The 14,791-nt window shown below is 39.1% G+C and overlaps 1 protein-coding gene across 1 annotated transcript; it reads left to right on the top strand.

Annotated features, from left to right (window-relative positions):
* Positions 1-5,189: 5,189 nt before the first annotated feature.
* On the top strand, positions 5,190-12,878 carry tnfrsf13b (TNF receptor superfamily member 13B). The gene is made up of 5 exons (XM_028029058.1): positions 5,190-5,360; positions 7,543-7,678; positions 8,838-8,954; positions 9,671-9,970; positions 10,046-12,878. Exons 2-5 carry the CDS (start codon positions 7,564-7,566, stop codon positions 10,261-10,263), a joined length of 750 nt encoding a protein of 249 aa, XP_027884859.1. The 5' UTR covers positions 5,190-5,360; positions 7,543-7,563; the 3' UTR covers positions 10,264-12,878.
* The last annotated feature ends 1,913 nt before the right edge of the window (positions 12,879-14,791 follow it).

A 14,791-nucleotide genomic window follows, 5' to 3' on the forward strand; every position in this document is an offset into this window, starting at 1 on the left:
AAATCTCGCCCAGCAGTTACTGATACATTCTACGCACACTCACATCCTTTGGATATGGGCGTATAGTTGTCAACATGAACTCTTAATAAAACACTTCTTATTCACCTCACACTGACACCTTTAACTTCAATATTCTCAGGTGTCACAGCTGGTATTAGGAAAATCTGTTCTTCATCTATACTGCAGGGTCTGCAGAATATTCCTGTAAGATTAAGAGATTTATGAAGAGCAAAATGTAAATCAATTCAATCTATGACTAGAATAGTGAAGGTGTCGTTGACTCCGCTACCTAATTTGACTTAATTTTACACTGCACTCCATCACCATCTAGTGGCCATATTCAGGACTGCAATAAAAATGCCTTTATGAAACATAATTTTTTTTTTTTTAAAATACAACTTGTAGCAACCAAATTTCTAAAGAAATGACAAAAAGAAATAAATGAATACAAGAAATTCAAACAGCTGGAATTGCAACTAAACGTTGTTCTCTGGTTTCGTGAGTGCGGGTTCCTCTTCCTTTATCAGAGTTGGAGTTGCCATCTGCTGCGTCTAATCTGGGTTAGCACAAGTCTCTGTGGATGCTTGGTTGGTTAAAGGTGTGATCGAAATAAACACCTTCCGATTCTTCAGGTTCTACACCAACCACAAAGACATTTGACTTGCAGCACGTTTCACAGCACAAACAGGACAGCCATTTTGTATTGTTGATCAGCTCTTTAAAGAGACAACTTATTAAAAAAAATTTTTTTAAATACAGTAATTCTCATTTAGAATAGAATTAATACTCTTTACAGTAAGAATAATAAAGTAGTTACATTTACTAAAACAGGACATGTTTTAGTAGATGCTTTAAAATGTGCGGCTTACGTTTCTGCGGAGAGGATTAATGGTGCTTTTCATGCCAGGAAATTTGGCTTCCCTGTGGGGCTCTGCAGCAGCTCCTTCAGAATTACTATGGGCCTCTAGGTGGTTTTTCTAATTAATGTTCTCCCTGCACAGAATGACAGTTTTTGGTTTGTGGCCATGTTTTGCAGGTTTGTAGTCGTGCTACATACTCTTTTTAAGTTTTGAAATATGGTTTTGCACCACTCTCCATGAAGTTTTTGCAATGCCAGTCATGTAAAAACTGAAAAGAAGCGGGCCAAGAACACGACCCTGTGGTGTACCTGTGCAGCTGCAGCAGTGAAGCCTCTGAGAATAATTTAACGCACTTAGACATAAACAATTTCTGTTTTACGACAGCAGCTACACATCAACGCCGTCTGCTTTTGCACAGCGACGTCAAGTTTAGATTACTGAAGTGTAACCCCAAAAAGTCAGTTTAGGAGGCCAGTATGAGTGGGAAACCGTCAGAAAATTGACTAATTTACTGGCAAACCCTGCAGTTCACTTGTATGTAGTAGTTGGCATTTAAAGACTCATTTGCATTGGGTATTTTTAAAAAGAACAAAAACATAATTGATGTCAGCTCTGTTGTGTTTTAAAATGGGTCTCTGCACATCAAGTAAAAAGCCTCTGAACTTCTTTAAAGTGATCATCAGCCCGACTGCACCTGTTGTTTTCAGCATGCTAAGATCTTCTTGTGATCCCACAAAGCGGAACTAAATTAGTGCATCTCAGGAGGAAACTAACACCTTTTGATCATTTGCAGCTACACAGTTTCCGTTCGGTCCGACCAGCTGCAGCGGTGAAGCAGTCTGAGAAAATCTCAATTGGACACCTGGTATGGTTTGTTCCTAGTCGATGTTACTCGACGAGGAACAAACCCAACTAACTTCTTAAGTTGGGGATTGTTTGATTCTATCCTGTCAATTTTGATGCGTCTCTATTAATATTTTGTCTAATCACATTAGACAAAATATTGGACAAAACATTGTCAACCAATATGAAACAGAACAAAAACACAAATAAATAATTGGTTCCATAATATTGAACCACAAAGTCACAAACTGTTAAGACTGAAGTTTTCTGTCCTGAGCTTCTGTCCTGGTTTACTTACTGGATTAACCGAATCCAACTGATAGTCGGCTACCGAGGAAGACTTACAGTACAGAAAGCCGTCTGTGTTCCTGTAGGTTAGGAACCACAGCCGTCCATGAACAGCTAAAATCCGCAAATACTCAAGACCTCCTCTAAAATGTTTACAACGAGCTATTTTAATAGTTCAAACACCACATACACATGCGCAGAAAACATCTTGGCGCTACCACAAAAGCAGTCCACCGTCCCAGTTCTGCAATCGATTCTTGTTGGAAAATTGCCTTTTCAAACATAATTGTGGAATTTCATAAAAAAGGATTTGGGAATAGAAAATTTAACAACAGATATATTTTGGGTGAATATTACTTCTTGACTGAATTTCAATAGAAATTGTAAATGTGAATGAAATTGCAATTAAAATGTAATGAAAGTTGACAATTATGACGTAATCCAATCACTTTAAAAGTGTTGTGGGGCGTGCTGTGGTGGCGCAGGGGGTTAGCACGCCCCACCTTTGGAGGCCTTAGTCCTCGACGCGGATGTCGCGGGTTCGACTCCCGGTCCCGACGACCTTTGCCGCATGTCTTCCCCCCTCTCCAAAAACCCTCCTTCCTGTCTGCCTACTGTCGAAAAAATACGAGCCACTAGCGCCGCAAAAACTCTTCGGAGAAAAAAAATTGGACAAAAAAAAAAAAGTGTTGCTTAAGACGTTGTTGGTAAATTAGGCTGTTTTTGGATAAAAAAAGAGTTCAATTAAGTGCTCCTTCACTAAAAACTCACTTATGTGGAAATTTAATGAAAATGAAGTGTGAAATGTAAGCAAAACAGTGTAAGTTCTAAAAACGCAAATGGTAAAGAAACACAGGGCTTTTTTAAAAAAAAGTAAAAGGCAACGGCTTAAGAGAGAAATGTTATGATCAGTGCTCACTAGTAATGTTTTGGGGAGAGAAAAATACACTGTACAGTGTACACGGCTTATAATTCTTGTGAATTATAAATTTTGAGTTCGTTTGCTTGTTCGTTCATTCATTCAAGGTTCATAAAAGAAAACTGAAAAAATACGAATTAAGACCAGAGATAAAAGTCACATTTTCTCCCCAGTAGATGATAAAGAGCGGAACTGCCCAACGCGGTTTCAGACACTGACGTCGTGAAACTACATTTCCTTGCATGCGTTTCTCGCAGCTGCCAGAAATGCTCCGAAGTTCACTGGTGCTTGTCAGCAGAGTCATTGCAGCGGCTTTATTTGTGAGGACTGCACAGCTGAGCTCGACCACGTAACTTCTCTTTTTTTGTTGTTTTCTTTCGAATACATGAAAGTCTGATGACTCAGAATTTATGAATAAAACCACAAAACAAAAAATCCAAAAGGTGTCCCAAATTTTAACATAAAATAACTGTGGTTACTAACAAAAATGTAGTTTAAAAAAATGTATCCGGACCTACCCAGAGAAAGTAATTGCACCTCTAAACAATTGGCAATGAGACTTTGACTTAATGTTATTGGACTTGGCCCAGTCTTATTTGCAGAATTGTTTGAATTGAGCCACATGGGAGGGTTTTGAGCAGGAATGGTCTGCCTAATCAGATTTAAATATGGATTATGACAAAAGCCTAACAAAACCCATTTGGAGGTTTACTTGATGTTGTGCTTTGGATCAATGTCTTGCTGAAAAACCCAAGGAAAGGTCACAAACTGATCAGGGTCACGTCGGTTTGGGCAGCTTTCTTCCTTAAAAGGTGAAATTAGCATTTTAAGACAAAGAAGAAAAACAAGAGAAGAAATGTAAGAGGGCTAATGATTTTTCAAACTGCTGCACATATTGGTGCCAAATGAAGTTTGAGCTCATTTCTCTAGAATTGTTCACGCAGCAGCTACTTATTCAAAGCAATCACTTCCAAAAAGTTGTGATTGCCATTTATAATCACTGGGGATTGTTTATTAGTGCCTGTTATAATTGCTATAATTACACTAATCAGACTCCAGTGACAAAAATCAAACCAAAAAAATCATAAGGCTTTATTAATCTGTTTTTTTTATTATTATTATTCAAACTATTGCAGTCTTTTCCTGCTTTGTTTGCATGGGTAGACACTCGCTCAGATGCCTACAAGTACCAACTTTGTGGAGGAAAAGATGACGGGTTTCCATCTTTAAGCTCCTGGTTCTGACACGCGTTCAGAATGCAACATTTTTCCGTGTTTGATGCTTCTGTTTGGCTCGTTATTGTCCTTCCGTTCAGCGTAGAGCCGAGAGGCTGTACAGCAGCTCCACCCTCTGGCGTTGCTATGCTCTGCTGTGCTTTAGTCACAAGGTACTGCTGAATGCAAAACAGTTTTTCCACGTGTGCTTGAGGGTCAATGTGTTTTCCCAGCGTACTGCAGGCCCACAGTGATGCTATTTTTTTTCTTGCCTCTAAATCCACTTTTTCCCACGGCGTTTCATGCGACCTTTGGAGCCGAACAACACACCCGAATCAATTAGCTGAACTCCCTGATCAGCATGTCATTCATACTAATTCAATCATTTCCACACCTCTCTGTTTTGTCCTTTGTTGCCCCCCCACACTGCCTTTTGCTCTGTAACATATCCAACTCTACAAGGCCAAATAGAGAGTTACGTATTTTCCACAAATACAAAGCTACCTTTAGGCTGACAACCCGATTTCTTGAATTCTGCGTCTGATTGGCTGTTTCGACCCCGTGACGACTCCTCCACAGGAAGCTCTGGGAGTTCAGAGCAGAGCAGCCGATTTATTCAAACAAATGATTCAAAACTCACGCAAAACATAAAAATCATCAACAAAGATGTAGGCTGAGTTAAAAACCACCTGTAATTCATGTTCATATTTCACCTTTTGTTCTTCATTCAGTAACATAGTTATGTTTTATAAGGCACGACGATTATAAAGGAGCTATTTGAACATTCTGCACTAAATCCAGTCCCAAAATAAAATAGATTAATTTGTATTTTTCTTAGCTGAAGTCCTTTAAAAAAAGTCAGTCATTAAGTAATTGCTTAATTATCTTGCAATTACCACATACCTCAGCTGCTGAAATACTTTTTTATATATATTATTTGATAAAATCTTTGGATTTTAGACTTCCAAATCAAATGTAATAACTTTTCATTTAGTATTTAAGACACAATACAAAGTTACATGATAAGTCCTAATGATATTCAGACTTCATGGGGGTCTTACCTCTGTGTGTGAGTGTTAAGGGTGATGGTGAGGGTGGGGATCCTCCTAACACACAGAGGGGGAAGTCCCGCACCAAACAGCGACATCATATCCAAATTAGCTTCCATGCAGAAAAACAGGACCGTTTCTCTCACACAGTTGTCTTCAAAAACAGATTCTCCCTTCGTCTCACAGGGTAAGTGATCTCTCCTGCAGAAAAAGGAAAATCAATTTTCTTTTGGCATTTTTGAATAAGTTGAATGCTTACATAGACAGTTTTGATATCATCCGTTGAGTAGCCACACGTAGCTCAATTCTTTCTGTAGTTGAATTTACACAGAAACAAACAAGAAATCAGAAAAGGCAGCCTGAGAAAGGCGCCAAATAACAGAAAACACAAATTACAATTGTGAATTTTTTATTTTAGTTTTCTTTTTTTTTTTTTTCAACACGTTTAAAGTAGTCGCAGGTAGTAGTGCTTGGTAAATCCGAAAAAAGAAAAACAGGCTGCTGGTTGCTGGGGTGTGACAGATGTACTCAAGAATAAATCAGGCCCGCAGCTCTGAGCGCGAAGGCAGCTGAGGGTGGAGGAGATCTGTGAGCTTTTCACACTTCGCTGCTTCACTGCTCGCTGGAGCAGAGAGAGAACAAGAAGATACAAACTCTAAAGAGACAAACGCGTTTGAGCTCAGGCCAAGCTGAGATTTTGGTAATTATGTTTCTTTTCTTTTTTAATGGCGAGGGGAAAATCGCTCTAACTTTTGCCATGTTTGCTCAGAAAGCGTCTCAAAACACCAGAAGAAGAAGCAGTGTTTATAACGGCAGAAAAACTCAGCTGAAACTCCAAGTACAAATATGTACACAAATAATATCATATTTAACTGGCATGAGTGATATATGGCTCCAGTGTTTGAACTATTCAACTGTAGACGTTTTCCAGAAGGACCAAAATGTTAAGTTTTTGTGTACTCTGAAGATCATTCAAGGTCACGTTACAAAATTAGGCAATACTGTGCTGCCAAAATTCTAAAAAGGTTTGTTCAATGTCAGCAGATTAAACACATTTTATGTGTTTAAAGATCCTAAAAATATTCTCAGACAGGAATTTATTCAGTAAAGCTTCATAAAAAATATACCAGTGTCTCTTCAGGCTTAACAAAGGCCGAGTAATCAGATTACCCACTGATGTGTTTTGTAGTATAAATTTCTTATGAAATATAAAGGGCCATGATTTTTTTTAAAAAAAGCCTAAACAGCAAAGTGCAATAGTATGCATAAACAAAATGTGGGAATCGACAAAGTTCAAAAGTATAGCCCGAATTAACTTTTTTTCTGAACAAGCCCTATATTGAATTTTAAAGCCCAGTCTGACCCCCAGCTATTTTAAACTAAAGGCTCAAGTTTCACTCTGAAAGAAAACATAACATCCAGCTGAGGTTTTGGGGAAAGTAGAAGACAATTTCCAAATAAAACTACATTACTTAAGTGTTCAGATTTATCTCTACAAATTTAGAACCAACTTTAAGTCAAAAACCTGTAAGCATTCATAATGCAGTTTGACGTTTATTAACTACCTGCGACAGAATAGAGCCAGCTAAAAAAAAGAAATCATGGCGTCATCTGCATAAAGCTTCACTTTGGCTGTAGATATATTCTTCCAAATATTAATTTAAAAAAAAAAAAAGGTTATAAAATTGGACCTAATTTTGAGCTTTGGTAGAATCCATTTCAAACTAAACTTATATCCATCTGCAGTAACACAGTGTGTTCTGTACATTTTTCTGCTAGCCTGTAGCTCAATGACTCAACCCAACATCTTGGAGCAGAAGCTTGAAGACTTTCACAAACCTGGCATCACAAAGCTGCCTCATATGCAAGGCCTTCGTAACGTCATTTGTTGGCAGCATAATTACGATTATGGCACTATGACCTGCCCTAAAGCTAGACTGAGTCTCACTTCAGATATGGTCAACCAAGAGTGTCTTCTTACTTCTATACAACACTTATATCAGAATCAAAGATCTCAGCAACAGTAGAAAGTAGTTTTCTTAAATTATGAACAAGCTCCTTGAATAACAGCAGCTGGATATGTGGAAGCTTTTGACATTTTGCCATGTTAAAACCACAAACTCTTAATGGGATTATATAAGAGAGTGATAAATCAAGTTTGCTCCAAAGAAAGATGACTTCATGGATTTTATTGAAACCTATAAGACCACATCACCCCAAAAATAAAAAAACTTAAAAAATCTAATCCTGTGACATATCAGAGGCTTAATCAGTTATTAAAGACCATACACCTGCCCACTTTGACTATTTAAAAGTGTGCTTATATTTCATATGGACGTCTACTGTGTGTGGGTGTGTGTTCTTTTCAGAGTGAGGGCCTCTGGGGGGCGATGGGTAAAAGATGCAAAGAGGGTGAGCAGCTAGATGCCTTGACCAGATCATGTGTCCCCTGTCGCATATTATGTCAGCAACTGCCTGCATCCCCCAGTTGTGCCGTTTACTGTGGTGAGTAAAGTATTCCATCATTTTTAGATTTTTTGGGGAAAAAGACATTTTGAAAACACATTATTTTTTCTTCCACTTCAGTTATTCTCTATGCTGCGTCATTCTATCGCATGCAGTTGAATCCGGAAGTTTACATACATTGAGTAACAATACGTACATATTTTTCCTCACTGCCCAAAATTAGATCACAGCAAAATTATTTTGTTTCATGTCAGTTTGATTACCTTTATAATCTTTAAACAATGAGGGAAAGCTCGGTCGATGACGTCATGGCTTTGCAAACTGATGCATTTAGCTTAACTGACACTTTTAAGGTAACTGGAGGCACACCTGCTGAAGTATTTTAAGGACACACCTGATAGACACTTCTTTCTTGTTGGACATGAAGGAAAAGTCGAGAGGATTCAGACAAGATGTCAGGAAGATAATTGTGGAGCTGCACAAGTTTGGGAACAATTTAAAGACTCTTGAAGATGGTGTCACTATCCCTAGTGAGGAAAGAGCATCATGTAGAAATATCGAAGAAACATCTAAAGATGTCGGCCAATAAAGGATGGCTTCGGCACAGATTGGTCCTCCAAAATGTTTCTATAATGTTTCAGCCAATGTGGTTATAAAGTTGCTTAAGGAAAAGAAAGTCTATGTTTTGGTGTGGACATCACAAAGAAGTGAGTCCTATGGAGAATTTGAGGACAGACCTGAAAACAATCCTTACTGAGTTAAGGCATGTCTGTAAGGAGGAATGGGCCAGAAGTCCAGCAAACTATTGCGAGAGAATTGTGGAAGGAACCCCAAAAGGCTTTGAGTCAAGCCAGTCAGTTCAAAGACGTTGCTAACAAGTACTGAGGGAATGTATGTAAACTTCTAAGTCAATAAATAAGTCTCTGACATGTTCTTTCAATCATTATTGTGACATTTACCAAATGATAATTTTGGTAATTCTGACAGACCTAAATCAAGAGAAATTTGGTCTAGAGACATTGAGGGACAAAAAGTAACTGTTACTTTTTTATCCTGCGTATGTAAACTTATGGTCACAAATGTACGATCCCACGGAAATACCACATTGAAGATCGCACTTGCTGATATTACAAAAATGAAATACGTTAAGTGTCCAAAGTCTTGTTTTTCTAACTCCTTTCACTTTTCTTTCCATAAGAGCCTGCACTCTGCAGGGCTAAGCCCGGCCACTACTACGACAGGCTGGTGAGGAGATGTATGAAGTGTGCAGACATTTGTGGTAAACATCCAGCAGAGTGCTCCCCACACTGCCCGAGTAAGTACCACTCTGCCAGGGATTCCAGTTTTGAAATAAAGGCCAGATTTACAGTCAAGTATTCCAGAAAAATTCCAGGCAGAAAAAACTAGGAAGTCCTAGCCTGGCCATCGTCTTTCCACGCAATTCCACTCGATTCCTATCTCCCTTCAGTGCTCCGTCTGAGAATTTCTCCCACTGAGCTTGATTTTTCCAGTTGAATTTCAAATGGGCCAATTAGCAAACAGGAGGAAGAGTTTGCAACAATGACCTTGATTTTTGTGGTTTTTAAAATTGTTCTCTGTCTATATTGAGTTGTAGTTTAGGCAATGGCAGCAGAGGAAGTGAACACAGCCATTCAGTTGGTGTTGGCCACTCATCCAAATGTTGTCCAATTAAAGTCAGAGCAATAGGAATATTTGACATTACTGCTCACAAAGATGTTGTCGCCTTATTCAGTGGGTTGCTGACAATGTCAGCAACATCCGGTAAGCTTCATCGACCAGACGCAATACATATGTCACGGTCAAACATTGGCGATTGGGCAAAATTAGATCCAGTCGATTCACACTTCAACAGAGTCCATCTTTGCAGTGAGCAATCATTTCTCAAAAGTCGAGATCCAGCGCCTATGTATGAAGCAAAGCACAGAACAAGTCCAGCAGCAGTAGGAGGCATTTAAGACTCGACAACACTAAGAGGTATCAGTAAGATATTCTTTTTGTTTCCTCCTTCAGCTCAGTCACCTCTGACGGCAACCAAAAGACTCCCTTCTGAAGTTAGCAAGCAGGCAGTGAACACCAAGCCACCACTAGGACCTTTGGACCCTGCCATCCAATTGTATGCCCTCCTAGGTTTATGCACAATACTGCTGCTTTCCAGCCTGTGTCTCGCCTTGGTTGTGTTTCTGAGGAGAGGAAAGGCCAAAAGCTCAAACACCAAACCCACAAGTACCAAAAACCAGAAGCAGACGAGTGCTGTTCAGCCAGGACAGGAGTCTGGCTTTCCAGAGAGTCAGACCGAAAGAAGCCTCAAAGGTTGGTGTGGTAAAAACCCAACAGACCCGATTGGTGTAGTTACTTTTGCTGGAATATTATTCCTGTCTTTTCTAGATTGTCCGTCCAGTTCAACTTATTCCCCCTGCCGTGAGTCATCAGAGGACTCCTACCCAACGGAGACCTGCGTGTGTGTCCACTGTTTCCCTGACCTGAGGGAGCTCAGCCAGGACAGCAACAGAAGGCAGAGGCCATCCTATTCATTCTACCAGCAGGGCATCCTTCATACAGCCCACGTCCAAAACGGGGGTTCCCTGTGGACGGGGGCAGCCTGAGCGCCTCAGGTCCAAAAGCACAGCAGGAGGCAGCAGTGGGATGAGGTCCGTCTGCAAAACTACAGCTGGAGGATTTCTACTTGGGATACTGGAGGTTGCTAGTTAATGCACAGTTGACTGATAAGGGAGTGCTCAGCGGTAAAAGGCAGAACTTTGTGGTGACCTGCAATATTTTAGGCCCAACAAGCAACCATGATACTTTGTTCAAACTAAGATCTAACTAGGACTATGGCAGACACATAAAACAAACTTTAAAGGTTTTGAGGTTTTACCTCATGTTTCTCAAAGCGTAACATCTGCTCTGACATTTTTCTGTATAGTTTTTTCATGACGGCACTTAAAATACAGTCGGGGAGCAACAGGGCAACTCTGGTTACACCGGCTTGCAAGGACATAAAATATCACATTTTGTCACGCTACAAACACAGACTTGGTGGATTTTATTAAGATTTTTGTGGCAAACCAACAAAAACGAGTAATTAGTGAAGCGAGCGTAATATTTGCCTAAATGCAATAAAGTGGACCCCCCGCCCATTTTGACATTTAGTATTCACAGAGTCACCTTTTTTAGGACATAACTCCAAATTTGTGAAAGATTTGCTGATTTTTTCCCCTGGAGCATGTCTTAAATATTCAAAATAAAAAAGATTTTGGGAAGCTGAAATACTTTGACAATGCTACTTGACATGCAAACTAGCCAATCCAGAAGCACCATTAATTTTACTTGCCACTGACTGGAAGCCTCCCCCAACCCCTCCAAGAATAAAGATAAGGAAGACAGTAGATGCTAGCATCTGGGATAATGCTAAGATATAATAATGTATATGAAGGTATATTCAATTTTTAGACCATTGAAATAGGCAATTATAAATGTTTTTGATGGAGAGTCTGAAGTATTCACAGATTTTAAGTATTCGCAGGTGGTTTTAAGTCCTCTCCCAATACCACAGGTCAACTGTACCCAACGTTTGGCAGCATTTTTTCCCTCAAAATCCCAATAAATCATGCTAAAGTTATTGTTTTAACAAGACAAATTGTGAGAATATTGCTTCTGTAAAGATTTGCTTGATGTCATTCAGTTTGTTTTCAACGGTTCAACTCTATGTAAAGTGCTTTGCTACGTTTTCGTAGGCATTTGCTTGTCTGTCTGAGAAAACGAAACATGACAAATAAAGAGAATCCCACTGAGTGGTAAAACGAGCAGAAATAGTTGACTACTACGAACAGGTGTAAAGGTCAAAGGTTCCCGCAGTCATTTCTAAAAAGATTGGGTAGAGATTGTCTCAAAGCTGAATACCTACAGCTTTTACAGCCGTCTTGGGAAAAACCAGTTTAGTGTTGAGAATTCTGAGTCACTACAGAAGCTGATCAGTGGTTGAGTGATAACTCGACCTGAAACACAAACTCTTGACTGGTTTTTATTATTAAACATAAAATCACAAGGTTTCAGTATGAGGGCATCAGCCTTTCTGAAGTGGGAACACAAGGAAGGAACATTGTAGAGGATATAACAGTGTAAACAAACCTCATAAAAATGTTTTTCAATCCAATTTTAATCATTCAATTGGGTGTTTTAGTTTCAGTTTCTGGCTCAGCATTTCCAAAAGGAATGTTTTTATATGCATGTCCACTTGGCTTTGACCCTGTCTGACCCTATAAAACAAACCTCCTCACACCCACCGTCTGCTTTGGCGTGTGAAGGTGTTGGGCCTGTTATTAACAACAGATCATGATTTCAACCACTTTAACAAGTCCAAATGTGTGTATGCGATAATGTGACACACGCACAAACGTAAATGCCCGCATATATACTAAATAATAAAGACAGGAAAGCAAAGCCTACCCGTGTGAGGGGGAGGACGCTGGTTCCCAGACTCAGGTGGTTTACCTGATACTTCCAGAGGAGGATGAGAAGCTACAACATTTGCTTCATTTCTACTCTTTGTGACAAACGTTTTGACTTGATTTAACTGTTCAACTCTCCCAGTCTAGCGTAACACTGAGGAAGACTGCGGAAGATGTCACGGTCTGTCAATGGAGACTGATGGGGTGTCCCCGTCAGCGGTTCAGTTCCCGAAAAAAACACAAAAAATAAAAATAAAATAAAATAAACACTGGTAAACTCGCACACAGACCGCGCGCACACACACAGTTTAAAAAGCTCAGGTGGGGTCAGTGCGACCCTCTCGGAGCTGCTGCGGTTATTCATTCATTTTTAGCTAATTTCACGCGGCACAGTCACATTTAGCTAGCAGAAAGAGCGTCACGCCGCCAAATAAACAAACGTAAACTGACCAATAGCATTCAGGTTTAGAATGTACGTGCCCACGCCGACGCACAAAGATGTAGGCCACGTCAGTGGCGTATCTAGGCCTGTTTTAGGGTGCTCTAGTACCCCTAAAACTGTATCTCAGCACTCCTGAATCAGGTTGCCATCCTTCCCGTAAAGTACGGAGACGTCCCATTTTTGACCTTTAAATGTGCGTCCCGTATTGAACCGATACATAACTGTCCGATAGAAACGCCTGTCATACACACATCAACACTAAGTTTAACAATAATGACCAACATAAAACACAGGAAATATTAAGGTCAGCTAAATTGTCGTGGTGGGAGCTAAAGGACCCCAGAACGCTACGGACTGACGCTGAACGTCACCGTTGCCTAGAGACGGACACTACGCAGCCGCGGTGAGCTGCTATCAACCCGCTTCTTTTTAAAACGTCCTCGACCCGATTCCATGTCCTTAGAAGCAAAAACGCTTTAAAAAATACAGACGTGAGTGAAAAGACGCGCATTATAAGCTGAACAATTTCAGAAAGGATGGATACGGTGTACATCAAAAGACAAAAAAAAAAAAAGTGTCCGTCGTGGCGCAGTGTGCTGCTGTATGATAGACAGAATGGATCAGGAGAGGAACCGCAGACCCATCCGAACCTTAAGAACCAGAAATCAGCGTCTTTTCATCTTCAATCATCTCCTGATGCTGACATGGTACAGAACATTTAGTTATGATTGATTAAGTTTCTTATTGTGATTTTAGTTGACTATTGTGGTTTGATTTTTTGCTTAGGATGTCGAGGTTGGATGATATTTAATAAATAATAGCATTAGCCAAAATAAGTGGCCATTTAAAGAACAAATCATACGAATAGATTAACAGTAAATACATAAATATTTCCTACATTACATTTCTTTCTGTGTGTTTTATTCAAAAATGTTGATATATTTTATGAATAATTGCCCAGTGGTCATTTAATGTATTATTTCATTAATATTTTATTAATGTGGTTTATCAGTTTGGATAATCTGACAATGAAGAAAAAACATGCTAAGCCAAAGTGCACCAGACCCAGACCTGCAGGCCAGGGCCGGTTCTAGACGGGTTCTAAAGAAATTATACTAAATAAATGTCTTTTTAAAATATTCAGTGGTAGATATTTTTTTTCTTCACAATTTTCTTTTTAAGGTATTATTGAAAATACATTAAAATTATTTTTTAATAAAAATTAATTTAATGAATTAAAAATTATGGTACTGCTCTTTTAACTGCTGTATGGAGATAGGATCACACTTTCCATCTACTAAATCAGGGATCTGCAACCTGAATCTCTGGAGACACAAGCGTCTCTTTGGCTCACATTATTAAATGATGAAATATTGCTGTGTTTTTGTTTAATTCTTCTTTTAAGTGTCTCCATAAAAACACTGTCTGCATGGGGCCCTGTGGTAAATTTGATGTGGTCTTCAGATTCTGTTTCAAACTGAGTTTATACACCTCTGGAAAAAATTTAAAGTTTCTCTGATTTTACTCTTTATAAGTATATGTTTGAGTAAAATGAACATTGTTCTTTTGTTCTGTGAATTACTGACAACATGTTTGTGAATGTATGTAAATAAGCAGTTAGATTTAGAAAACCGCACCAACGAATATCTTTTCATGGGTCTTAGCCCTGCTGGGGGCTAAGCACCCCTAAAAATCAGATCCTAGAATTGCCCCTGGGCCATGTACACAAAATACCACTCTCCCCCCCCCCCCACCACATTTTTGTTAATAGAAAATGGGGAAAATAATAAAAAGTACAATAACTATCTTTTTTTGTTTTTTTACTCTGAGAAAAATATCAAATCACAGCGCGTAACGTTTGGAGGCCTTAGTCCTTGCCTAAAATGCAATAACATTTTTATAGTGTACATTTGATCATTTGTAACAAATATACAGCTAAAAACATCACAATATGAGAAAAGTTCAGCTCTTCCTGCTTGATCTAACAATACAGTTTAGGGCTGATCTGTTGATTTTAGTTATGGAGTAACAGATTAATAATTGAGAAGCAAAAAATCCGTCATAGTTTTCTGTTTTGGGGGGTTTGTAAACAGATTTTTAACGAGGTGAAGCTAAAAACAGGCCACTTGAGTTCTGGGTACAACAGATTTAAAAAGGTTTTTTTTATAATATATTTTAGATGGAAAATTTATAATTTTGTATAATTTAGGCATAATTACTGCTGTGTTTTTTCAGCAAATG

The sequence above is a fragment of the Xiphophorus couchianus genome, chromosome 10 (genome assembly GCF_001444195.1).
Source record: "Xiphophorus couchianus chromosome 10, X_couchianus-1.0, whole genome shotgun sequence".
Classification (NCBI taxonomy): Eukaryota; Metazoa; Chordata; class Actinopteri; order Cyprinodontiformes; family Poeciliidae; genus Xiphophorus; species Xiphophorus couchianus.

Coding starts and splice junctions, on each gene's coding strand:
- tnfrsf13b (XM_028029058.1), top strand. CDS start 7,564: ATGGGTAAAAGATGCAAAGAGGGTGAGCAGCTAGATGCCTTGACCAGA. Junction 7,679..8,837: donor CAGTTGTGCCGTTTACTGTG/GTGAGTAAAGTA, acceptor TCTTTCCATAAG/AGCCTGCACTCTGCAGGGCT. Junction 9,971..10,045: donor GACCGAAAGAAGCCTCAAAG/GTTGGTGTGGTA, acceptor TGTCTTTTCTAG/ATTGTCCGTCCAGTTCAACT.